Below are 23,620 nucleotides of genomic sequence, written 5' to 3' on the forward strand. Positions count from 1 at the left end.
GATGTGGGGAGGAGATGCGGCCGCTGCATGGCCCAGGGCCCACAGCGCGAAGGAACCTGAGCAGACAGCAGACCACAGGCTGGCGGGTGCGTGGGCGCAGGCAGGTGACTGCTGGGTGCTGGGTCTGGAGGGTGAGCCTGGGGTGTCCAGGTTCGTGAGAGACACGCAGTCGCCCTCTGTCCCTGTGATGGTGACGGTGTGGGTGACACCGCGTGCCGAGAGCTTGGCAGGAGGTCGCACGGGCTCAGAGCGTGGCACCAGGTCCAGTGCTAGGCCCAGCAGAGGCTCTGTGCTCGAGCCCCGTAGACGGGGTGGTGGGGGTCACACAGTGACCAGATGGCTGCAGGACGCGGGCTCGCGCGTGTGAGCACATTTAGGGGCAGCAGGTCAGCCCAGGGGGTCAGGGAAAGCCACCGGAGGGCTTTGGGAGGAAGCTTCCAGTCACGCGTGAGGATAGGCCAGCTGGGGCTGCCTTGAGCAAAGCTGAGAGCCAGCCCTTGTGGGAGGTCACCAGTGAGTCCAGCTCTGCTGCCTTGAACTGGCCTGGACGTCTGAGCCTCAGTCTTCCCGACTGTAAGGTGGGTCCGGTGACAGTTGCCTGCGGGAGTGTTTGTTAGGAGGTTGGAGAAGCTGCTTCCGGGGCCCAGCCCAGCGCAGGGGAAGGTGTGTGCGCCGAAGCTTTTTACTACGGGGAACTGCAAGCCAGACAGAAGCACGCAGGATGGTACAAATATGTTTTTATCGTAACATTTTTTTTTGAGATTTTATTTATTTATTCATAGAGACCGGGAGAGAGAGAGGCAGAGGCAGAGGCAGAGGGAGAAGCGGCTGCGTGCAGGGAGCCCGACGCGGGTCTCTGGGATCACGCCCTGGACTGAAGGCGGCGCCAAACCGCTGAGTCATCCGGCCTGCCCTACCGTAACATCTTTTTTAAAGATGTATTTACTTACTTGGCAGAGAGGTAGAGCCAGAGCGCACAGAGGGAGAGGGAGAAGCAGGCGCCCCCTGAGCAGAGGGCCCGACGCGGGGCTCGATCCCAGGACCCCGGGGTCATGACCTGAGCCTCCCAGGCACCCCCTTAAAGTGTTTTAAATACCTGGAAAATACTGACACCGCGTCCTTCCCACTCCCACCCCCATGGCAGCCCCAGAGTCTGTCTCCAGCACTGTGGACACAGAGCCAGGTTGTTTTGGGGGGGACGTCCTGGGCACGGGGAGGCTGAGCAGCCTCTGCGCCAGGAGCCCCCCCAGGTGGGGCTGGACCGGCCTGGGTGAGAGCCACCTATATGTCACTCCCCTCCGCCTTGGTCACCATCCCTGCCTCCCCGGGGTCGCTCTGGTCTTTCACAGGACATATTTGCCGACCCCTGACTTAAGGGATAAACAAGACAATATCTGGGATCCCTGAGTGGCGCAGCGGTTTGGCGCCTGCCTTTGGCCCAGGGCGCGATCCTGGAGACCCGGGATCGAATCCCACGTCGGGCTCCCGGTGCATGGAGCCTGCTTCTCCCTCTGCCTGTGTCTCTGCCTCTCTCTCTCTCTCTCTCTCTGTGACTATCATAAATAAATAAAAATTAAAAAAAATAAAAACAAGACAATATCTGTTTAACCTGGGGGTGTCCCTCATATTACACCTTGTTTCAAATCCGTTTGTCACTCAGCATCATGTTTAGGCCGTGCTCGTCCCTCCATAGCCCTTCTTCCCCACGGCAGGGCCCAGCGAGCAGGAAATGCTCCCCAGTCTGGAACGAGCAAGTGAGGAAGTAAAGGAAAGGAACAGACTGTTCTCTGGGTAGTTGATTGTTAAGGAAGATACCTAATTCCTGACCTGACCCCATTCAGTGTTGCAGGGGCTCCGAGTGATGCAGGCACACCTGGGGGGGAGGCGCATCCAAGAGGGGGAGGACGGCTGGATTAATCCCCAGGCCCTGGTTGGAGACTTGCCCTGTCTTCTGAAGTTCTAGGCTGTTCTAGGCTGTCCTGCTGCTGCTGAGGCCCCATGTGGTTGCCCAGCGCCCACGCGGTATGTTCTCCTTGGCATGAGGGGACCGAGTGGGATGCGTTTCCCACGTGCCCTGGGGGCCAGCCCAACCTGGTTTTGGACAGTTGTGGGGTGAAGGGGGTGCTAACCACAGTGTCTGTGTATCCAGTCCTGACGGGGACGTTGATCGAGCACCTGTGACGCCCTTCAGGCACCGTCCTGCGAGTGTGCCCCGCCCTGAGCATCTGGCCACATCCAGGTGTCCCTCCCCTGCTGTCCACCCGACCCGGTCCCTGGCGTCGTGTCCTCCCTGGTGCTCCCCTCTCGCAGCCGGGCTGTCCTCCCTCCGGGGTGCTTCCCAGATCCAGGCCCATCTGTCCGTCCCAGCGTCCCCCGCCCAGCCCCACGGGACCTGTGGCTGCCACGCTCTGACCGTGTGCCAGGATTGGGCTAGGCCGTGGGGAAGTAGTGTCAGCAAGACAGTCCTGGTCCCTGTTCCATTGGTAAGGAGCAAGGCAGCCGAGCAGTTAGCTCCAGACAGCGAGGTGTGTCATGAATTAATAAAGCAGGCATGGTCGAGGGTGGGAGGAGGATAGGGGTGGGAAGGACAGTCCCTCCAGCAGGCGATATTCAAGCGAGACCTGGATGGTGGAGGACAGACCCCAGCCAGGCACGTGGAGATGGATAGTGCGTTCTGGCAGAGGGCGCGGTGAGTGCAAAGGCCCTGAGGTGGGAATGTGCCTTCTTGAAGGTCTGCTGGGTGAACGTGCAGAGGCACGGAGCCTCACACACGGTGCTCCGTAACGACTGCTGCTTCCCTTGTGATTGCTCACATTTCCTTGGGCAGAATCCACTAAAAAAAACGTGCTTCTCCTAAGCTTGAAAACACCTGGCGGTGAAAGTCAAACTCCACCTTTAACCCAGAGGGAAAAGATCACATCAGGAAAATTTTCAGCCGGGCAGAAAAGTTGAAAGGATGAAAGTTGAAAAGGACACGCACTGCGTACCACTTGGGTCCTACCATTGGCATTTTGCTGTGCTTGCTTTGCGCCTCTCCCCACTTACCTCCCTCCATCCCCCCCTCCGTCCACCTGTCCCACCCGCATCCCCTCCCCACTCTGGGGCCTTGGTGCTCCTGGGGGACGGGGAACCTTCCCAGGGTCCGCTTATTGTACATCTGACAGGTAAAAGTTAACCGAAGCGTGAAACCGGGAGAGGCGGCCGGATAAAGAGCAGGTGGTGGGTGCAAGGGGCAGAACCTCCCAGAACCGCCTCCTCAGCACACGTGCGGCACAGGCCTTGGGTGAGTTGCCGGCCACCTGCTCTGCTCTGTTTAGTTCTAACAGTAGGCTGCTGGGTTCTCTGGGATTCCTAAAATTTTGCCTTTCCTTCTGGTCTCTGTTCCTTTTTTTTTTTTTTTTTTTCTTGTCATACTGCAGTGGTCGGCTCTCGGCTGCACTCCTCTGGCGGTGGACGCTGCTTGTTTGCCGTGGGCTTTCACTTTATGGTGTTTTTTCAAGTAAAGGCAGTTCTTACCCCTGTCCGGCCCCCATTTTCTATTGGTTTCTCTGGTTTCTAATAGTTTTGGATGTGAAATCTGTTGAATTTTGTTCAATGCCTATCTGGATTCTGAGATGTAATCCTCGGGTTTTTCACTTTCGACCTGGGTGAATTTCTTCAAACCCTTTCCCTGCCTTCCCTGTAAAATGTTGGTACCAGAACGAGACCATTAAGTCAGGTGGCGTCTGTCCCAGGAGCTCATAGGCACCCTCTGGCCTCCCTGCCTGGGGCAGCGTGACCTGGGCCGCTCCTTCTCTCACTTTGCAGCACCACCTGCCAGAAAGATTAGAGTCCAGAGAACATTCTGGATGGTGGGTATCGTTGGGCAGTGGTTATGCAACTAAGGGATTCATTTTTGAGATGCGTTCGTATGCCATAAAATTCGCCCCATTGGGGCACCTCGGTGGCTCAGTCTGTTGAACATCCAACTCTTGGTTTTGGTTCAGGTTGTGATCTCAGGGTCGTGGGATCAAGCTCTGTATGGGGCTCCATGCTCAGCGGGGAGTCAGCTTGCAGTTCTGACTCCCCCTCTGCTCCTCCCCTGCTCATGGTCATTCTCGCTGTCTTTTTTTCTCTGTCTAAAATAAATAGTCTTGGGATGCCTGGGTGGCTCAGGTCCTGATCCCAGGATCTGGTATCGAGTCCCCATTGGGCTCCCCACAGGGAGCCTGCTTCTCCCTCTGCCTGTGTCTCTGCGTCTCTCATGAATAAATAAATAAAAACTTTAAAAAAAATTAAAAGTCTTTAAAAAACCTTCTAAAGTGCACAATTCAGTGGGTTTTACTACATTCGCCTGTTGTGCCACTGTTACCCCTGTCGAGTTCGAGAACATTCCATCACCCCGAAGGAAACCCTGTCCCCATTAGTGACCATTTCCCATCCCCCGACCCCCAGGAGCCCCCTCCCTGTCCGTGGAGGAGCCCATCCTGGACGTGTCACACATGGACTCACACGCTGCAAGGCCTCCTATGTCTGGTTCCTCCCCCACCCCCAAGGGTTGTGGGCTCGGGGGTCCGTCTGCAGGGCAGCGCGTGTCAGCACTTCATCCTTCGTATGACTTAATCATCTACCATTTGAATATTTTTAACGCTGTCTTGAATGTAAGGAATTTTAGTTGGACACAAGACTTAAGATTCTATTTCCCTTCTGTCTCCCCGAAGAAGTCCCTGGTAATAGGTCATTATATTCCTTTTAGAAACACTCTCCACGTGCGCATATAATACCAGCCTCAGTCCGCTGATGCTGCGTAACAAACCACCCCAGAGCTTAGTGCCAAGAACACCTGCGTGTTTGCTCGCGATTCTGTCCCCAGCTTCAGCGGGGCGGTTCCTCTGCGGCCTCACCTGGGGTCAGCCACGCAGCCACGGTCAGCAGGTGGCATGAAATCCAGCCCTCAGCTGGGGGCCGCCTGCCTGTCCCCACGGGCTCTCCAGTCTCTGGCAGAGACCCCACCATGGACCTCGGGGCGCAGGGTTCCCGGGGGCGGCGTCAGAAGCCGCCAGCACTGCCACGCCCTCCGGCTTCTGGGGTCGCCCTCTGCTGCTCAGAGCATCACGTGGATGCAAAGACCTGGCCCTGTTCGCTCCGCCACGGGAGACTTTCTTCCACTTCGGCGACAGGATTCTCAAGTGGGGCTTGTGAGCGTCCGGGCGGCCGAGCCTGACCGGGGCTGAGGGTGGGCACTGCCCCCAGAGGCTGCCGGGCTCCCCCAGGCTCCTCGCAGGTGGCCCGCAGGGCTCTGCTCCGGAGGCAGGGCCGCGGGAGGCCCGAGGCGGCCAGATCATTCTAGCTAATGAGGGAAGTGTGTGCGGCCGGGCCTCCGTGCCACTTCCTGGCTCCTCGGGGCTGCTGGCCCTGCCTGCCTTGTCCCCGTGCTTTCTTGTTTGCTCTGAGTCACGGGGACCCGGCACCCGTCCTGGGCACTCTGGGAAGCGGCCTCGCCCTGGCGCGTGGCCTCTGCGCAGAGCTGCTGGGCCTCGTGCCCCTCTGCGGCCCCTGTCCAGTGGGGACCCACCCTCGGAGAGCGCTGGAGGTGTCTGTCAGGGGAGACCCGGTCTCCCCGTAGTGGGGGAGACATCGCACAGAGGCGCCGGGTGCTGCTGAGTGCCTGGGAGACTGAGCAAGCCGGAGGTGAGGAGTGACCTCAGAGGGGCTGTTTGGGGTGAGGTGGTTGGGGGACACCTCACAGCAGGGGACGTTTGCACCAGGTCTTGGATGATGCAAGGGAACAAACCCCTCAAGTGTCTTGGGAGTGGTGTCTCAGGTGGGGAGGGGGCCCAACCTGTGCAAAGGCCCTGGGGCAGGACCCATGAGAGGAGGGGAGGACAGGGAGGGGACGGAGCAGGTCGTGCGGGGCCTTGGGGACCCAGGGAGGCCTTGGACTTGCCCCCACCACCACCACCACCACTCAGGGAGGCAGGAGCCCTGGAGGGCTGCGGGCAGAGGAGGGTGGGACCTGACCCAGGTGCTCACAGGTGCCCTCTGGAGACCGTCGCGGGGAGGACGGACGTGGGTGAGGGCAGGAGCCTGGGATGGGGTGGAGGGGACCGTGCTGGTCCAGGTGATGAGCTGAGAGGGTCAGGGACGGGGGCAGGTTTTGGACAGATTGTAAGGGTACAGGTGGCTGATGGGAAGGCTCATGTCTGGTGCTGGGGCCCTGCAGTCCTCAGTTTCCACGTGAAGCAAACGTGGAGAAGCGGCTCTTGCTGAAGCCCATGTGCGTGCGGAGGGGAGAGGAACGGTTGTCAGTCAGCAAACGTTAGTAGGTGCCTGCTAAGGGCAGGGCCAGCCCTGAGGGAGGAGGACCCCAGCTCCTGCGGGGAGGACGGATGTTGACGTCATTGTCCCCCGGAGGGTCAGGACAGGGTCTCCAGGGTGGCGCAGCGGTTCCTGAGTGGAGAAGGCGGCAGGCGTGGGAGCAGCGTGTGCTGAGCAGGAGGGCGGGGGGGGGCCCAGGACAGGGAGCCGGGTGGGGGCGGGGGGCCGGGGCCAGGGCACTGGGCAGGGGGACAGGGGGGTGGCTGGGGCCTGGGACAGGGAGCCAGGCAGGGGGCGGGGAGCCAGGGAGCTGGACAGGGGGACTGGCTGGGGCCCAGGTAGGGGGGTGGCCAGGGCCCAGGACAGGGAGCCGGGCAGGGAGCAGGGGGTGGGGGGCAGGGCCTGGGCCAGGGAGCCGGGCAGGGGGTCAGCCAGGGCCCCGGACAGGGAGCTGCCTGGTGAAGGTGCCCGCAGGCCAGGGCGGGAGCAGCTACCTCCCAGGGTGGGTGCTCGGCCTGGCTCTGGCCCCAGAGGAGCGTGGGGGGCTGTGAGGTCACCTGCACAGGAGTGACCCGGCGGCCCGCGGCAGGACCCGATGGTGGCGCCGGCTGGTGGGCTAGGGCGAGGGGCCCAGCTCTGGAGAGCTGGCTGCGGCCATCCACAGAGGCGCGGGGAGACCAGAGGAAGCTGCTCAGGGAGGCGGAGGACGTGCCCGAGTCACGCAGCGGCGCAGCAGGGTCACTGCCTCGCCCTGAGCAGTCGGGGCCCTGGCGCCGAGGCGCCCCCCCTTCCGCCCGGCGGCCGGCCCAGCTGGGCCCCGGCAGGTGTTGGTCCAGCCTGGCCCACTCTCTCCCTCCCCAGGCTGGTTTTTTTAAATTTCCTCAAAAATGGGGTGGCTCGCTCAGAAGAGGATGGTCACGTCTCGGGCTGGGAGGAGCTCGACATGGCGTGGCCTCCAGCAGCCCGGCGGCCCGAGCAGCCACCGCCCCCGAAGCCGCCGCTCCCGGCATCCTGCTGCGGGGGGGCAGTCGGGCCCCCACCCTCTCACCCGAGCCAGCGTGTGGCCTTCCTGCGGCCCCTTCTGGCACGGAGTCCAGAATATTCCAGGTGGGAGGTCGAGTCTCCCTTTTATTAGCCCGCATGTGAGTCGGGCAGGAGAGTGTGGCTGTCGCGGGGACCCCAGGCATGAAGCAGGTGACATGGCGGCGGCCTGGTCGTGTCATCGGGTGTCCCCAGGCAGGTCAGGCCTGGGCAGGACGGCGTCTCAGATGCTGGTGTTGGTGTGGCCTGGAGCTGCCACGCCGCCCCCGACAAGCTGGGGGTACCCGGCAGCCGGTGTCCCCCTGGTATCGGCCAGTCGCCCACCAAGCCCGTTTCCTTGGCTAGACCATGTCCAGCATATGGCTGAGGCGCAGGTGGTTACGGCTGAACGAGGACCCCCCTCCCCACTGCAGGCCAGACTCAGGGTCCTTTGGGGTCGCTTTTCCTCTAAGTGTGACCCATGTGCCGTCACTCACACTTTTAAGCTTACGATTTAGTTTTTGTGTGTTCGCAATGTGGTGCAACTGCACACACTGATTCTAGAACATTCTTGTCCCCTGGAGGAAGCCCTATTCCCATTAGTAGCTTCGACCGCTCTCCCCTGTCAATGGCGGGACGACGCCCACAGTCCTGTCTCCAGCCTGGCCGCCCCCAAGGTTTGCTGACCCTGGAGGTCTCCTTGCCGGTGGGTCCGGGGCGTCCCTCATTCAGCTCGGCCACGCTGTCCCCGACCGTCCTGCCCTGTCGCTCATCTCCGCTGAGGCCATGTGTCCTGCCCTGTCACTGCTGCAGTCAGAATCCTTCTCTGAATCCGAGAAGTCATTCTCGACTTCTTGTTTTCTTCACTTTGCTTCCAATGAGCGTAGCCTAACCTAACACCTGTCAGAACCTGCGCACCCCTCTCCCTCCTGGGCCTCCACCTGGTGCACCCCATCGCCTCCCTTTCCACCCAGCACCCACCGCCGGTCCACCCCAGCTGGGCCCCCACCCTCCCCACCCCCTGCCCTCCCCGCGGTGGCCCCCAGAGGGCGCCCGTGAGCACCCAAGCCAGACCCCCCCCCCCCAGCCCTCCAGAGCTCCCACCTCCCTGGGGGAAAAGCCCCTGTCCTCCCTTGCTGACCTGACTCGACCCCTCACCCGTCACCCCAGGCCCTCCTCCTGGCTCTCCCCACACTGGCCAGGCCTTCTCTGCCCCCCACCCCCCGACTGTGAGCCCTTGCAGGTGGGGCGGTATCTGTCCTGGTCCCACTTGCCTTCCTGCCAGCAGGACACGTGGTGGACACCCTGTTGCTGCCGTGACAAGTCACCACGGCTTGGTCTAAACCACACACCTGTGTCACTCTCTGGAGGTCACAGGCCTAAAAGGGGTCTCCCGGGGCTAAAACCCAGTTGTGGACAGGGCTGGTCCCCCGCCCCAGGGAGACCCACTCCTGCCCCCCAGCTTCCAGAGGCGCCCCCTCCCCAGCCTGCGGCCCCTCCTCTGTCCTCACCACCGTGGGGGTCTGCCGGTCTCTGGGGCTCCCACCCTCTGGCTCCCTCTCATGAGGCCCCCCGGGAACCCAGGGTTGTCCCCACCTTGCCCCCCTGCAGAGCCCGTCATCCGCAGGGGGTGGGCGTATCTGCCATCCACACTCATTGAACACACAGTCCTCAGCAGAAGCCTGCCTTCCGGGGGAGGGTGCCAAGGCTCAGAGAGGTCGCTGGTGGCCTCACGGGAGCCGGGATTGGGGGGAGGGCCCCCAAAAGCCCTCTGCTGCCTCTGACTTCTCTCCGTGGCAAGCAGCTCTCCCCGGGAACTGTGTGGACAGGAGCCAGGGGGCCGTGTCCGCAGCCCTGGGCACCTGGCCCTTCCCACCGACCCAACGGGGGCCCGAGCCTCTCCTTGTTAACCCCTGCTCCCACCAGCGGGTGTAGACGGCTTTGTCAGTTCAGCCAGTTGTTTGCCATGGGGGACCTGACGTCTTGAGGCGTCCGTGGTGGGTTGGCATCCTTGCCCGTTTCACACCCCCGGTCCTCCCATCCCTCCATGGGGTGCAGGGCTGAGTGGGGTCAGAGGCACCTGTGTGCGGCGGCAGCAGGGTGGTGACAGCAGGTGGAGGGCCGCCCCGGCTCCAGGCTGAAGCCTCTCCCTTCTCTCCTGCAGGCTTGGCACAGAAGAAGATGGTCCCGACGGAGGTGAGTGTCCTGTGCCCGCCTGACCCGCCTCCTCTCCAGAGAGACCGGCCCGGGGTCCGGGGCAGCTGACCGCACCTCCGGGGGCCCCAGTGGCAGGCGGTGAAAGTCCTGCAGTCTGGCCAGCGCCTCGAGTTTCAGGGAGGGGAGCCGCTGGGGCGGGGAGTGCGAGGACCCGGCCCGGACAGTGAGGGACAGAGGGACCGGAGACCGAGGGGCAGAGAGTGGGAAGGCAGCCGGCACGTGCGGGTCCCTGCGGAGTTCCCAGGAGGACAGGACCGGGCCCAGTGCCCATCACCAGCACCCTTACTGTAGCGTCCCTGGGTCCCCGCACGCTCGTGCTCCAGAGAGCTTTCCCTGGGGGTGCCGCCTGTGGGGCCTGGGCCGCCCTCCCACTCAGCCCTGCTGGGGGTGGGGGTGGCGTCAGCCCTTCCCTGGTCCCTGGTCCCTGGTCCTGAAAGGAGCCCCGCGTTTCAGGAGCGGCCCAGAGGTGGCGTTCCTGTGCCTGTGCCAGCTGCTGGGCCCCAGGCATCCATGTCCCCTGGATGCCACCCGCCACGTGGCATCTTGCGAGGGGGGCTTCCCAGGCGGTGCCAAGCCGCGGGGCGCTGGGGAGTCCTCGAGGGCTGCAGGGCAGGGGCCCTGCCTTCCCATTGCCGGGAGAGCCCGCCCCCTGGTGGCCGGTGTGCAGAACACACGGCAGCCGGGCTCAGGAGCTGGGGCAGGTGGGGCATCGGAGGGGCTGCTGGGCCCCGACGTGGGGCAGTGGGGTGGGGCTGCTCCGAGCCGTCTCAGCTGGGGGCCGCAGGGCTGTGCAGGCCCTGTGGATGGCGGCAGGTGCACAGATGACGCTTGAGGGCCGCCTTGGCCTTGGGCTCCCAGCTGCCCCCCCTCACCTTCCACCACTGCCCTCGTGGAGTCACACGTCAGTGCTGGTGCTCGTGCACCGGTCTGCCAGGCCTGCCACGGCTGTCCCCAGAGAGGGCCCAGGCCGGGGGCACCGTGCCCCTCAGCCCCTGGCCATTCCAGCCCAGGGTCCCAGCTGGGTGACTCTGCCCTGGGGGCCACCGCGTGGTGTCTGGGGACATCTGTGGTCGTCGTGCCAGGGCAGGGCTGCCCCGAGGGGTGGGGGCCGCAGGGAATGACCCGGCCCCCGTGTCAGTGTGCCAGACCCTGCAAGGAGGCTGTGCTGGCCGATTTCCTGCCTTTGTCTGGGAGCCGGAAGCAGCCTGGGGGTGGGCCCTCCTGGGTGTGCAGAGTTGGGCCGTGCGGGCCCTGGGGTGACAGGCCACCTGCTCTGTCCTGGCGCCCGCCCGCACCAGCCTTTACCCCATGTGTTTTGTCAGGACCCAGCGACTCAGCCTCCCTGCTCAGGGTTTCCAGAGTGTTCTGGCCCCAGCGGCACCTCTGTGCTGATTTTTGATGCTTCCTACTTCCTCTTCTTCAGGCCCCGCTGATGACTGGACAGCCGGGTCCTGGCCACGGGAAGAAGTTGGGTCATCGGGGCGTGGACGCATCTGGCGAAACCACCTACAAGAAGGTTCTCTCCTGCCCTTAGCTGGTGGGGTGGGGCCCCCGGCCGTCCTGGGCCCCCACAGGGTCGGGCGACCCCTGTGCCCGGGTCTGGCTGGAGGCACATGCTCTCATGCCGGCCCCTTGTCCCAGCGACGTCCTTGCCTCCTGTCGCTGATGTCACAGGCGTCGGGCGCTGTGCTCGGGTGGCTGCAGGGGTCACCTGCCACCTCCGGCCCTGCTGGCTCCTCTGGGGAGGGGACATGCCGTTCTCCTTCCTTCCCTTGAACGTGGGGCTGAGCTGATGGAAGCCTGAGCGAGGCCAGGCCACAGGGTGCACAGGAAGGGTGACCACGTGACTCACCCTTTCCAAGTTAGATGGTTTCTAGCATCTTCCCAGTTGTGTCCAGCCATCACCACAGTCAGTCGTAGCGCTGTTTCTGTCACCCAAAATGACGTCCCCGTTAGCTGTCACTCCCATCTCCCCCCCCCTTCAGGTGTGGGCAGGTTTCAGCCCCGGCGGCTCAGACCACATAACGCCTGGCAGCCCCAGGATGGCCAGTACTGCCATCTCCATGCCCAACTATGGGTGGAGAAACTGAGACACAGCAGCAGAGTCACTCCCAGCGTGATGATGCACATCCCTGGGAGGATGGGTGGAAGGAACAGAAGTAGAGTTGGGGTGTCACTCTGTAAATTTATGCCACCCCTGAAAAAAGATCCTGGCAGTAGACTGACCCTTCCTGAGTCAGGACAGTTTTGAGAAGTTGGAACCTTCTAGAACCTAGATGGAAAACAGGCCTTGGGGCCACGTGAGGTGATACTGGAGTCTCAGCCAGGCCACCTCCTTGCTGTGCGCCCGTGTGTACTAAGTGACACAGAGGCCAGCGGGTCTGTGACAAGTACTTGGCAGGTGCCCTGGGGCCTGGTGGCGGTGGCGGGTGCCTGAGTGCAGCAGCGGGTTGGGCACGCGCCCCGACCTCCTGCCCCGGGGGGGCTGCTGCTTTTGCCGGTCACCCTGGGGGCCAAGGGCCTTGATGCAGCTGGGTATCCCTGCAGACCACATCCTCCACCCTGAAGGGGGCCATCCAGCTGGGCATCGGCTACACGGTGGGCAATCTGAGCTCCAAGCCGGAACGCGACGTGCTCATGCAAGACTTCTACGTCGTGGAGAGCATCTTCTTCCCCAGGTAGGCCCGGCCCTGCGCCGTGGAGCTGCTGCTGCGGTGCCTGCAGCCTTGCTCTCGGAGCGCCTTGCCCTGCTGCAAATCGCCCAGGTCTCTCCTGGCATGTGCTCGGCTTGGAAGTCTGACCCCGTATCTGCCACGATGTTAGTTCTCTACTGAACCAGAGAGACGCGGTGTGACCGGTTGGGAGAAAACAGGAAGAGAAAATGTGAAGTTTCTTTTTCTCTCATGTGAAAAGAACTGATAGGCAGTCAGTCCAGGGCTCAGGCGGCTCCCCGGGTGGGGCCCCTGTTCCTTCCAGCAGCTCCACCATCCTCATGTGCAGCTTTGCCAGCCAGTGCTGTCCGGTGGCTGCCTGGGATCCTGCCATCACACCTGCATTCCACCCGTGGGAGGAAAAGGAGAAGGGGAGCACAGGCCCCTTCCCTCTAAGGGCAGGACCTGGAAATGGCACAGGTTTCTGTTCCGCCCATAGCTCTTTGGCCACGCACAGGCTCATGACCACCCCCACTGACAGGAGGGGCCGGCAGTGGACTTATTCTGGGCGGGAGTGGATACTGGGACACAGCTGGAGACGGGCCATGGCCCTTGGCCCCCGGGGGCCCCGTGCTGCTCTCTGGGCTGGCCACCAGGGGAGGCTGTGCGCCCGCCGGCGTGCTGGGCACGTGCACCCCCGAAGCCAGCGTCCCTCACGGGCTTCCCTCCCTCCTTGCTCCACAGTGAAGGCAGCAACCTCACCCCCGCCCACCACTTCCAGGACTTCAGGTTCAAGACCTACGCACCCGTCGCCTTCCGCTACTTCCGGGAGCTCTTCGGGATCCGGCCGGACGATTACTTGGTGAGCACCTTAGGGCACGACCGCCGCGTAGCAGGTTCCACGGCAGGTGCTTCCCGCGGGTCAGGAACGTGGGTGCAACTTCCTGAGGGAACCAGCACTGCTCCGGCCAGGGCCGCATTGGTCCCGAAGTTCTCCAGCTGCCCGGGGGTGCCCAGAAGGCACGGGGCCCCTTGTCAAGGCCAAGGCCTGGTCCCCCAACCACGGGCTCTGTGTCGTGCTCCATGGCCGCCCCTACTGTCCCCTGCAGCCCCGTGAACACCTTCCCCGTGGTCCTGCAGCCTCATTAGAGCGAAGACGGCCTGGTGGTCCTGGAGTGGAAGCGACCCAGGGCCACCTAGGTTTGAGGTCTCGTGAGTAGAGCGGAGACCTGCTGCACGAACGGTCGTGGTGATGTGGCCTCCGTGCCCTTAGCGGGGAGCGGGCACCAGCTGGCGCGACCTGGCTGCAGGGCAGGGACTCAGACCCGGTGAGGTCCTCTCTCGGCCTCTCTGTCCCCTTCAAGACCCATCCTGCTGCAGCGACAGGGGGACGAGGCCCCTGGGACTGAGAGACGCTCCCACGGCAGGGGCGGGAGCTCGGGTGCAGCTGGAGCGGGCACCCAGATGGCATCATTGTCCCTGCTTGTCAGCACTGCCCCTTTGGGGGTCTTGTCTCCTGGAGGGGTCCCCGTGGGCCACGGGCACTGCCTTGGGTCAGAGACTTCTCTTATAAGGCAGAAGCGAGGGCCAAGCAGGGACCTTGCGGGGGCTGGTGTCCTGGGCCTCTGGAGCCCACAGCCACTGTCCCTCACAGGCAAACCCCAAAGGCGGTACGGCCGACCCTAGCTGGCAGGAGACGGGGGATAGTGCTGAGAGAAACAAGTGGTGGGAAGGGAATGGCTTTGTCCAAAAGTCTATGAGCAGAGAATATTCTGGAACCACATGGCTAATAGTTGCCCTCAGGGAGTGGCCTGGTGGGGATATGGGGTCAGGCCTCTCAGGGTCCTGGCTGCCGAGGGAGAAGAAGTGACACGGGGACCTCCTGGCCGGGTGACCAGCTAGCAGGGCGGGGTCACGGGCAGGTGACCCCAGGTGTGTCCCTTCTCCCTCAGAGCCCAGGGTGGGCTGGGCACCCCCTGCACCATCTCCCTCATGCTGCCCGGCTGTCCTGAGCCTCGTGGCTGCCACGGATGGACGGAGGGCCGTGGGTCTCCCTCCACACCCACTGCCTCCCTGAGCTGGTTGCTGGCTGCCTGTGCCAGTGCAGGTGGGAGGCCCGTTGACTCCGCTCCCCTCCGCCGACAGCCCCCACCTGGTCCCTGGGAGGTCGCGCCTCGCGGGGTGCCCATCGCACTTTCAGCCAGCCCCACTGCGATCAGTGCTTGGCACACCGGGCCCCACCCCGGGGTTCCCACGGTGCCACCCAGGAGCAGCTGGGGGCTCCCGATCCCCTGGGTCTTCATCCAGCTGGGGAACGCTGACTGCTGGGGCGTAGGGTTATGGGTGCCCTCTGGCCTTGGGCCCTCGACAGAGTCAGCCCAGGGCTGGCAGGGTGTGCTGTGATGGCAAACGCCTGGTCTTGGGGTCCAGGCTTCACTGTAGCTCGCTTCTCCCTGGGGGCACGGCCACACTGGAGCTGGTGACACCTTGTTTCCCCCTGCTGCTGCGGCCCTGTGAGCCTCCCCGCCACACTGCAGGACACCCCCAGCGTGCTGGTGTTCCCCGGGCCAGGGGCAGCATGCGGCACCCGGTGGGGGCGGGGGGCGTCCTGCTCCTCCCTGTGTCCCCCCCACACCTGTCGGCCCCAGTCTTACACTCTCAGCCCAGTGGGGAATGTGCTGGGGTCTCATCCGTGTTGTATACCCACGGTGCTCAGTCAGGACTGAGGGACAGAAAGCCCCCCAAACAGCCGTCACCCTGGAGAGTGCTTCCCTGGCTCCCTAGCTGAACGGGCCCAGGGAGAGCAGCCTGCAGGGCTTTCCCGTCCACTCCTTTGCTTGCCGGCCACCGTCCTAGGCGCTGGGGACCCTCCACCAACAACACGCTTAAAAATCCCTGCGTCCACAGAACGTACTGACTGCTGGTGGGAGGGCGTGTGGGGCTGCTGGACTGCAAGAGCAGAGGTGAAGCAGATGTCAGTGGAAGAGAAGGTGGGCTAAGGGCTGCTCGCCAGAGGCACAGGTCCCCTTCTGTGCTGTTCTGGAGGGTGGTCTCCGTACCAAAGGTCACCCTGTGGTCCAACGTGGCTGCTGGGGCTCCAGCTCTCACGTCAGCACTCCGGGTGGGAAATAGATGGGATGGAGGGAAGGTCCCAAACTCCAAGTGTGCCCGCCTCTGTCACTCGCTTAGGGAGCCTTCCCTAAAGCTCCGCTCAGAAGCTTCTACAGACAGATATTGGCCAGAGCTGACTCTTGAGGCCTCACCTAGCTGGGGGGGGGGGGGGGTAGTGGTTGGGAAGTGAGTGTGGCCCGATGTGTCAGCACCCCACCCCGACTGGGTCTGTCAGCAACAGGAGACGGACTGGGCCCTAGGAGGTGAGCACCCCGGCTGCTGGCTCGGCCAGGGTTCGACTCTGTGCTGTGTGGCCTCAGGCACGTCGGTCTCCCTCTCTGAGCCTTTCTTCGTCTGTAAAAGGAACAGTGACCTGTTCCAGAGTCTTCTAGCCACTGGGCTGCGAGGTGTCAGCAACCCACCTGCACACTCTCTGCCCCCCCAGTACTCGCTGTGCAACGAGCCCCTGATCGAGCTGTCCAACCCTGGCGCCAGCGGCTCCCTCTTCTACGTCACGAGCGACGACGAGTTCATCATCAAGACGGTGATGCACAAGGAGGCCGAGTTCCTGCAGAAGCTGCTGCCCGGCTACTACATGGTGAGCCTGCCCTGCAGCCTCCTCCCCCAGCTCCTTTCCCTCACAGGGCAGGCGCCGGAGCAGGGGCCCCGGGCACCACCCCGCCTCTTGGGGGCTGCAGGGGCCTTGCTGGGTCACTGAGCCTCACCCACAGGATCCCCCTCACGCGGTACCCCACACACGGCAGGCAGGGATTGCCATCCAGGGGGGAGGTGGGCACCCGAGCAGCCCCCGCTCCCTGTCCCCTGCCCCCACTGACACCCCCGTCACGGATCCCAGAAATCATGTCTCATGGGGCTTGTGTGTCTGTCAGTACTGGTGACTCAGGCGTGGGGGAGGGGGGCGGGCCACCAGCTGGCCTGTCACCAAGGACCAGCTGCTGGGGCGCTTCCCGTTTCCCGGGTGACTCACAACCTGAAAGGGCACAACAGACCCCCTGGTGGAGGTGGAAGCAGGAGCCTCCGCTTCCGTATCCAGCCGCCCCGGGGTGGAGCTGGCTCGGCCCGAGCGCCCACCTGCCCTGCTGAGCCCGACCTGGCACCTGGCAGCGGTGGGCCCGCCCTTTCTCGGCAGCTGTGCTCGGACCCCTCTCTGCTTGGGGCGTCTCATCCTAGCGCGTGGGCTTGGGTGTGCCCCTGGCTCCCGGCTCCCCTCGGTCGGGGCTCAGCATGCTTTCTGGAAGGAGCCAGACGGCCTCTCCCTGCCCTGCTCAGCCCTGCCGATGTCCCAGGGAGGGCCCCGCGGGCCTGGAGGGAGCAGCAGGCATGTCGTAGCGCTGGTGACACTTCACCGACTGACACGGAAACGTGAACTTCACGTAATCTTCATGTGTCACAAAACCCTACCTTCGGCCGGCCGCGTGAGAACAAGCGGGTGCTCGGATTTGGCCCTCCAGCCGGAGCTTGCCAACCCTTGCCCCGGACAGTGCCCAGCGGCCGTGCCCCCATGTCACCCCGGGGTGGGCTGGGCACGTGGGACCCCTGGTCTGGCCCTGACACCTGCAGTTGGCCCCTTGGAGCCTCGTGTCTGCTGGGGAGATGGTGCCCAGTTCCCGTCAGGATGCTGGGGGGGGGGCGCCCGCCCCCCGGGAGGTGGCCAGAGAGCGCTTCCTGAGGACGGCCACTCCTCTGACCCCTCTCCCCTCCCCCACCTCCCAGAACCTCAACCAGAACCCGAGGACGCTGCTGCCCAAGTTCTACGGGCTGTACTGCGTGCAGTCGGGCGGCAAGAACATCCGCGTGGTGGTCATGAACAACATCCTGCCGCGCGTGGTCAAGATGCACCTCAAGTTCGACCTCAAGGGCTCCACGTACAAGCGGCGGGCGAGCAAGAAGGAGAAGGAGAAGAGCATCCCCACCTACAAGGACCTGGACTTCATCCAGGACATGCCCGAGGGGCTCCTGCTCGACGCAGACACCTTCTCCGCGCTCGTCAAGACGCTGCAGCGGGACTGCCTGGTGAGGCCGCCGCGCCCAGCCTCCCCCGAGCACAGGGGGGCCCGCGGGCCCTCGCCTCTCTGAGCCTCCATCGTGTGTCTGTGCGGTCTCCTCCACCCCTGCAGCCCTGCCTGACGTGCCCAGCCTGCCGGGGCTGGGTCTTCCAGGGCCCTCTGGCCCATCCACAGCCCCCCAGCCCACCACCCCCGGCTCCCAGGCCTCTGAAAACTGCATTATCTCCCCAGAGGACCCCCCCAGACCTCTGAGGACCTTGTGCTCCCCTAAGCCCTGATGTCAGAGACGCTGGGGCTGGGAGCACCCGGGCTCCTCAGCTGTCACCAGGCAGGTGGGAGCTCTGTCGGGAGGAAGGACACACCCTGTCCCGGCCCCAATTGGAGGCCTGGCCCCTTGGTCTTCTCTTCACCGTCTGTGCAGTGGGGATCGGCCCTCACGTGGCTGAGTGGGCCCAGACCCAGACGTGGCTTGGGGTCGCGCCAGGCCGGGTTTGGGGATGGGGACGGAGAGCTTGATCTCTTGACCCCCACCTCTGGTAGGTGCTGGAGAGCTTCAAGATCATGGACTACAGCCTGCTCCTGGGCGTGCACAACATCGACCAGCAGGAGCGCGAGCGGCAGGCCGAGGGCGCCCAGAGCACCGCGGACGAGAAGCGGCCTCTGGGCCAGAAGGCCCTGTACTCCACGGCCATGGAGTCCATCCAGGGCGGGGCCGCGCGCGGGGAGGCCATCGAGTCGGACGACACGTAGGTGGCCCGGGGCCGGCGGGGCGTCCAGCTCCTCTGCCCACACCCCTTTGGCAGGTGTGAGGCGGGCGGGGGTAGGGGGAGGGTGGCCGGGGGGCAAGAGACCACAGAGCTGATGAGTCCAGAAGCCCATCTGCAGCCAGTTCAGGGTGTGGGAACCAGAGCAGCGGCACCCGCCTGGCAGGCCCCATGGGGGTCACACGCGTGGACACACAGACCCCCACGTGTGGATGAGCAGGCCAGCGGGCTGAGGCCATTGGCTGGCCCTGCGGGAAGCACAGCTGCCCCCTCCTCCTGGCGGGCCCCAGAACAGGGTAAAGCACCACTGTCCGAAGCAAAGCTGGAAAGGCGTTGAGGAGGGTGCGGTGCTGGGCACGGGGGTGGGCTCCTGCCACGGGCCGTCAGGCCCACAGCCCCAGGGATGGGCGGCCGTGATGGAGGATGAGCTCATGGCTTGGATCGGCGGGCTGACCCAGTCCTGCCATGGGGCTCGGCTCTGGGGGGAGATAGCCTTGCACGGTGCCCCCTCCCACCTTCCCAGCACTGTGGATGCTGAGCCGGGTCATTGTCTGGGCCCTGGGGGGCTGAGCAGCCTCCCCGACCCCCACCCACTCGGTGCCAGGAGCGACCCCCGTCGTGAGGACCACAGATGTCTTCATACATTGTCCAGAGCTTGTGGAAGGCACTTCCTGGGTGGGGACCGCTGCTGTAGGCAGGTGTCAAGGGTGACTTCTCGTCACCACACGCTGACCATGCTGAGGACCATCATGGGGGGAGTGGCTGGTGAAGGAGGGGGCGTCACCCCCACCATAGCTGGGGACACGGGGGCTCAGAGGCAGAAGCAGCTGTCCTGGGTGCACAGCTGGCTGGTGACGGGGCCGAGGCTTGCCCATGGCCTGGTCACCACACTTGGCCAGCAGCTGCAGGGGGGCCAGAGGAGGGGCTGAGCCCAGCCCCCGCAGGGCAGGCTGGGGAGCAGCAGGGCCTGGCGCGGCTAGCCCACCTCCAACCATCTTGGTGTTTGTAGGATCTGTGCCGGGCCTGGCAGGGGCTGGCGGGGTGCGCAGGTGAGCTCAGCAGTGCGTGGAGTGCAGTGAGCTGAGCCTGTGGGGGCCCTGGGCCAGCGGGTCTGGGGTCATTGGTGACCTGAGGACAGTCGCTGTGTTGTGTGACCTCACTAACCCTGCTGGGCCTGGCACATGTGGGCCGGGGGCTGAGTGAAGCAACTAACTCCCCGGTTGGCACTCAGAAGCCCTGGTGGCCCTGCCCGCGGTGAGCGTGTGCATGCACGTGCATGGGGGTGCGTGTGCGTGCACATGGGCGTGTGGGTGCCGGACCCTTCGGCGGCCTCCAGCCTCGAGTGCCCCAGAGGAGGGGAGCAGCTCAGTCCCAGCTGCGCTGCCGCCTGCAGGGAGCACGGGGGTGCAGGCTGGACTCTAGCAGGGGGGCTCGGGGCAGGGCGAGTGCCTGGTGCCCTCCCATGTGGTCCGGCTCTGTGGGGTGCTGAAGACTCTCCCCCTCTCCCACCAGGATGGGTGGGATTCCCGCCGTGAATGGCCGAGGGGAGCGCCTGCTGCTGCATATCGGCATCATCGACATTCTGCAGTCCTACAGGTGGGCGCCCGCCCTGCCTCCCCCTGCCCTGCCTCCTCCCTGCCCCCCCGCCCGCCTCCCCCTGCCCCTGCTCCCCACCCGCTCTGTCTTCCCCCCTTCCGCCCCTGCCTCCCCCCCTCCCGCCTTCTCCCTGCCCTGCCTCTCCTTTCCCCCAGATACACCTGCCTGCTCACAGGAGCAGCGTGCCCTCTGCTGTCCAGCCTTCCTTAGCACGCCCTCCTCCCCAGCCCTGAGGGGAGGCATCTGGTCCCTGACCAGGTGGTGACTCCGCGTGAGGATCTGTGCTAGGAGTGCGGTGAGAGCCCACGTCAGGTAGAGGCTGAGGCTGGCGTGGGGGACGGGCTGTCATCAGCTCCCCTGTCTATTGAGCACCTGCTGTGTGCCAAGTGCTGGGCTACACTGAGCAGGATGGAAGCTCGTTCGTGGCCACAAACCCCGGCATCCCTGGACCGCTCACGTGGGGGCAGTACATGCTCGTGGCCTGAGGGATACTCCAGCCTCGTGACAGCTGGGGGGTCAGCAGCCCTGTCGTCTGTGCTCATCCTTTTTTTTTTTTTTAAGATTTTTTTATTTATGCATGAGAGACTTAGAAAGGTGCAGAGACACAGGCAGAGGGAGAAGCAGGCTCCATGCAGGGAGCCCGACGTTTGACTCGATCCCGGGTCTCCAGGGTCAGGCCCTGGGCTGAAGGCGGCGCTAAACCGCTGAGCCACCCGAGCTGCCCTGTGCTTGCCCTTCACGAGGCTTTGCCAATGAACTTGTTGTCCTGATGGTAGTGTATGTCCTCGTGCTCGGGCCGACAGGACCCAAGGGACGTTGTGGGCGGGTGGCCCCTGCTCCCTGCCCTCCGCCTCGGGAGCCCGCTGGGCCTTGGGTCTTTTCTTCCTCGGGGGTCTCTGCTTCCTAAATCAAAACGCGACTCCTGCCCGTCAGACGCTCAGACTCACAGCCTGTTGATTTGCTGCCTGAGGCCGATGTCTGCTGCAGAATGTTCCTCTCAATTTAGGGCAGGATTAGGAAGCTTCTTCTTTTTTTTTTTTTTTTTTTTTAATTTTTATTTATTTATGAGAGTCACACAGAGAGAGAGAGGCAGAGACATAGGCAGAGGGAGATGCAGGCTTCATGCACCAGGAGCCTGACATGGGATTCGATCCGGGGTCTCCAGGACCGCGCCCTGGGCCAAAAGCAGGCGCTAAACCGCTGCGCCACCCAGGGATCCCAGGATTAGGAAGCTTCTGAGGTAGCAGAGCAGGGTTTCTGCAGACGCTCCGAGTGGAGGCAAGGAGGGGGGCCTGTGTATGTCAGGCAGCCACAAACTCATCCTGGGGCAGGGGTGTCATGGGGGGTGTGCTGAGGAGAGGACCCTCCACCGCTGCGGGCTGGGGGGTGTCCGGGAGGGCTGTCTGGAGGAGGCAACACTCTCCGCAGCCCACGTGTGCAGGGGCCTAGTTAGAGCCACAGTGCAGGACAGTAGTTCCAGCAGGGGGCCCAGGGCTCAGGCCAGGCCATGAGGAGAGGGGAAGGACGTGCTCTGGGAGGCGCTGGCCCTCCGTCCCCCACAGGGGGCCAAGCACCATGGTCTTTTCACTTCCGCTCCAAGAGCAGCAGTGGTAGGAGCTGCCAGCAGGCCTGGAGGGGGACAAGTGGACAGGAGGGAGGCGGCTTCTGGCGGGTGCAGCAGGCAGCCTCAGCTCCTCTGGACCAGGGCTCCCCCACCCACTCAGTGCCAGGAGCACCCCCAGTCGTGGTGACCACACACGTCCCCAGACACGGCCCAGTGCCCCACTGGGAACCACTGGGCCTGAAAGTTTGGCAGGTGTTCAGGTATTTCTTCTCTCTGCAGGTTCATCAAGAAGCTGGAACATACTTGGAAGGCTCTTGTCCACGATGGGGTGAGTGTTCGTCCATCAATCCACAAACATGACCTCCTGGGGCCACGACAAGAGACATGTTCCCTCCTCCCTGGAGTCTCCGTCCAGTGGGGGCAGCCCTGTGACCTGGCAGTCACAGGCCAGGGGGTCGGGGTCAGGACGGGAAAGCACAGGTGGCAGCCACAGGCTCTCCGGTGAGGGGTCTGACCTCCACTGGTGAGAGGTACAGGAAGGCTCCTCGGAGGTGGAGTGGGAAGGATTCCCAAGGACAGCCTGGCAGGAAAGTCGGGCCATTGTAGACACATGCGATATGGAGGGCGTCTTGGGCACTGGCCACACCCAGGGGCTGTGCAGTGCTGACCCTTTTCCCTGGGGGCGTGTGGCCTGCTCCAGGATGGCTCCACTGCGTGAGAGTAGCTTGGAATGCGCGGTTTCCTGTCAGCGCTGCCAACGTCTGGATGCTGGCAGTGGGCGATTCCCAGATATAAAAGACTGAGGACCAACGGTTGGGGAGCAAGCGGAGCCCACCTGGGGGCCCCAGGCAGCCCTGGTCCAGTGGTGCTGACAAGCTGGCTGGTGCCTCGGATGCACGCCTCCCCTCCCGTGCCCCCCTGCAGACCAGTTCTTAGTAAAGTGCTAAGGGCTGTGTGTGTTTGCATAGTCTGTAAAGCCCGACACCCCTCAGAGTGTTTGGAGGGTCTAGGCGGGAGCTTCTGGAGAGTGCACCGGGAAGGTCCAGGTGGCAGCCGGTGAGCAGGAAGCCGTTCCGTAGGTTATGAGGCTGTGACAGATGAGAGAGCTGCTAAGTCCTGGCGAGGCCACTAGTAATCTCTCAAGTGGGGTTTGCGTCAGCTCCCGGGGTCCAGATGTTGATCACAGTGACCACACAGGCGTGAGCGGTCTTGGGCAGGAGGGGTGGCCGGTGGAGTGGAGGCCCGGGTCCTTCCTGCTGTCACTGCACACCCCCGGGCGTGGCCCTTGCCCCCAGCCCCGCAGGCTGCCTGTCCCTGCCTCAGCTCCCACGCCGTCTGCCAGAGCATGCGGTCACGCCTCGCAGCAGCAAGGATGCTCACCATAGCGAGCGTTCTGGAGCCCGCGTGTCCCTGCGGGTCCTGTTACATTATAGTGGGGGGAGGACCGGCCCACATCTGTGGTCCTCACGCCTGGGGGAGCTTCCCGGCATCAAGGGGTGGGGGCAGGGATTGTGCTAGGCTCCCACAGCGCCGGGGCTGGCGTGCGCAGTGCCGAGGGGAGACTGTGCCATGGAGGCCGGGGACACTGGCCCCTGGGGAGGAGCAAGGAGTCCCCGCCTTTTGGGGTCTAGCATTACACTGGAGCACAGGCTGTGTGCCAGGCCCCCCTTCCTGAAAGGCCCCCTCCCTGCCACTGTTACCTGGTCCTTGGGTCTCCCAGGCAGCCCCGCGCTGTGAACCCATCTCCCTGTCCCACCACCGTGGCCTGGGCCGTCCTGCGGGACACGGGAAGCTCCTGGCGGCCTGGTGGCACTCAGCCCTTCTTGCCCTCGGGCCCCACTTCTCTTCCCAGGACACTGTCTCTGTCCACCGGCCCAGCTTCTATGCAGAGCGCTTCTTCAAGTTCATGAGCAACACAGTCTTCCGGAAGAATTCCTGTGAGCTTCCCGGGCCCTTTGGCAGGAGGGCCCCAGGGTGCGGAGCGGGGAGGCGGGGTGGCCAAGAGTGCGGTAAACCCGGAGCACCTCCTCCCGCTGCCTGGCCATCCTTGGGCCTGGCTCAGGGACGAGGTCCAGAGAGCAGGGTGGTCAGGGTGCCACCCTCATGGGCCCCAGCACAGGGCCCGGTGCCCACTGTTTGAGCTTGAGTCCTGGCCCCACCGCATCCTGCCTGTGTGACCTCCAGCGGGTGATGCCCTACCCCATGCCTCGGTTTGCCTGTCTGTACAGAGCTGTGAGGGCAAGATGTGTTTACACACGAAACGGGTGCATTTGGCCCTATACCAGTCCTTAAGGGCATCACCTGCAGCCTCGTGCATCACACGTGGCCTTAGTGGGCATGGAGGCAGCCCGTCATCAGCCAGACCGGGCATTG

General features: G+C 63.9%; 1 protein-coding gene across 6 annotated transcripts in view; it reads left to right on the forward strand.

Moving 5' to 3' along the window:
* Nucleotides 1-23,620, forward strand: part of PIP5K1C (phosphatidylinositol-4-phosphate 5-kinase type 1 gamma) — a 50,595-nt gene that overhangs the window by 13,699 nt on the left and 13,276 nt on the right. For 4 of the 6 annotated variants that reach the window (XM_055342998.1, XM_055342999.1, XM_055343003.1 and 1 more), the window contains exons 2-11: nucleotides 9,482-9,513; nucleotides 10,958-11,050; nucleotides 12,082-12,212; nucleotides 12,930-13,047; nucleotides 15,742-15,894; nucleotides 17,031-17,330; nucleotides 17,864-18,069; nucleotides 19,600-19,683; nucleotides 21,527-21,575; nucleotides 23,100-23,184. In XM_055342998.1, coding sequence (XP_055198973.1) covers nucleotides 9,482-9,513; nucleotides 10,958-11,050; nucleotides 12,082-12,212; nucleotides 12,930-13,047; nucleotides 15,742-15,894; nucleotides 17,031-17,330; nucleotides 17,864-18,069; nucleotides 19,600-19,683; nucleotides 21,527-21,575; nucleotides 23,100-23,184 — 1,251 coding nt within the window. Of the gene's footprint in view, nucleotides 1-2,638; nucleotides 3,284-5,103; nucleotides 5,671-9,481; nucleotides 9,514-10,957; nucleotides 11,051-12,081; nucleotides 12,213-12,929; nucleotides 13,048-15,741; nucleotides 15,895-17,030; nucleotides 17,331-17,863; nucleotides 18,070-19,599; nucleotides 19,684-21,526; nucleotides 21,576-23,099; nucleotides 23,185-23,620 lie in introns of those variants that run through there. The other 2 variants (XM_055343000.1, XM_055343002.1) reach the window with 2 other exon arrangements.

Source organism: Nyctereutes procyonoides, unplaced genomic scaffold (assembly GCF_905146905.1).
Source record: "Nyctereutes procyonoides isolate TBG_1078 unplaced genomic scaffold, NYPRO_anot_genome, whole genome shotgun sequence".
NCBI classification, from domain to species: Eukaryota; Metazoa; Chordata; class Mammalia; order Carnivora; family Canidae; genus Nyctereutes; species Nyctereutes procyonoides.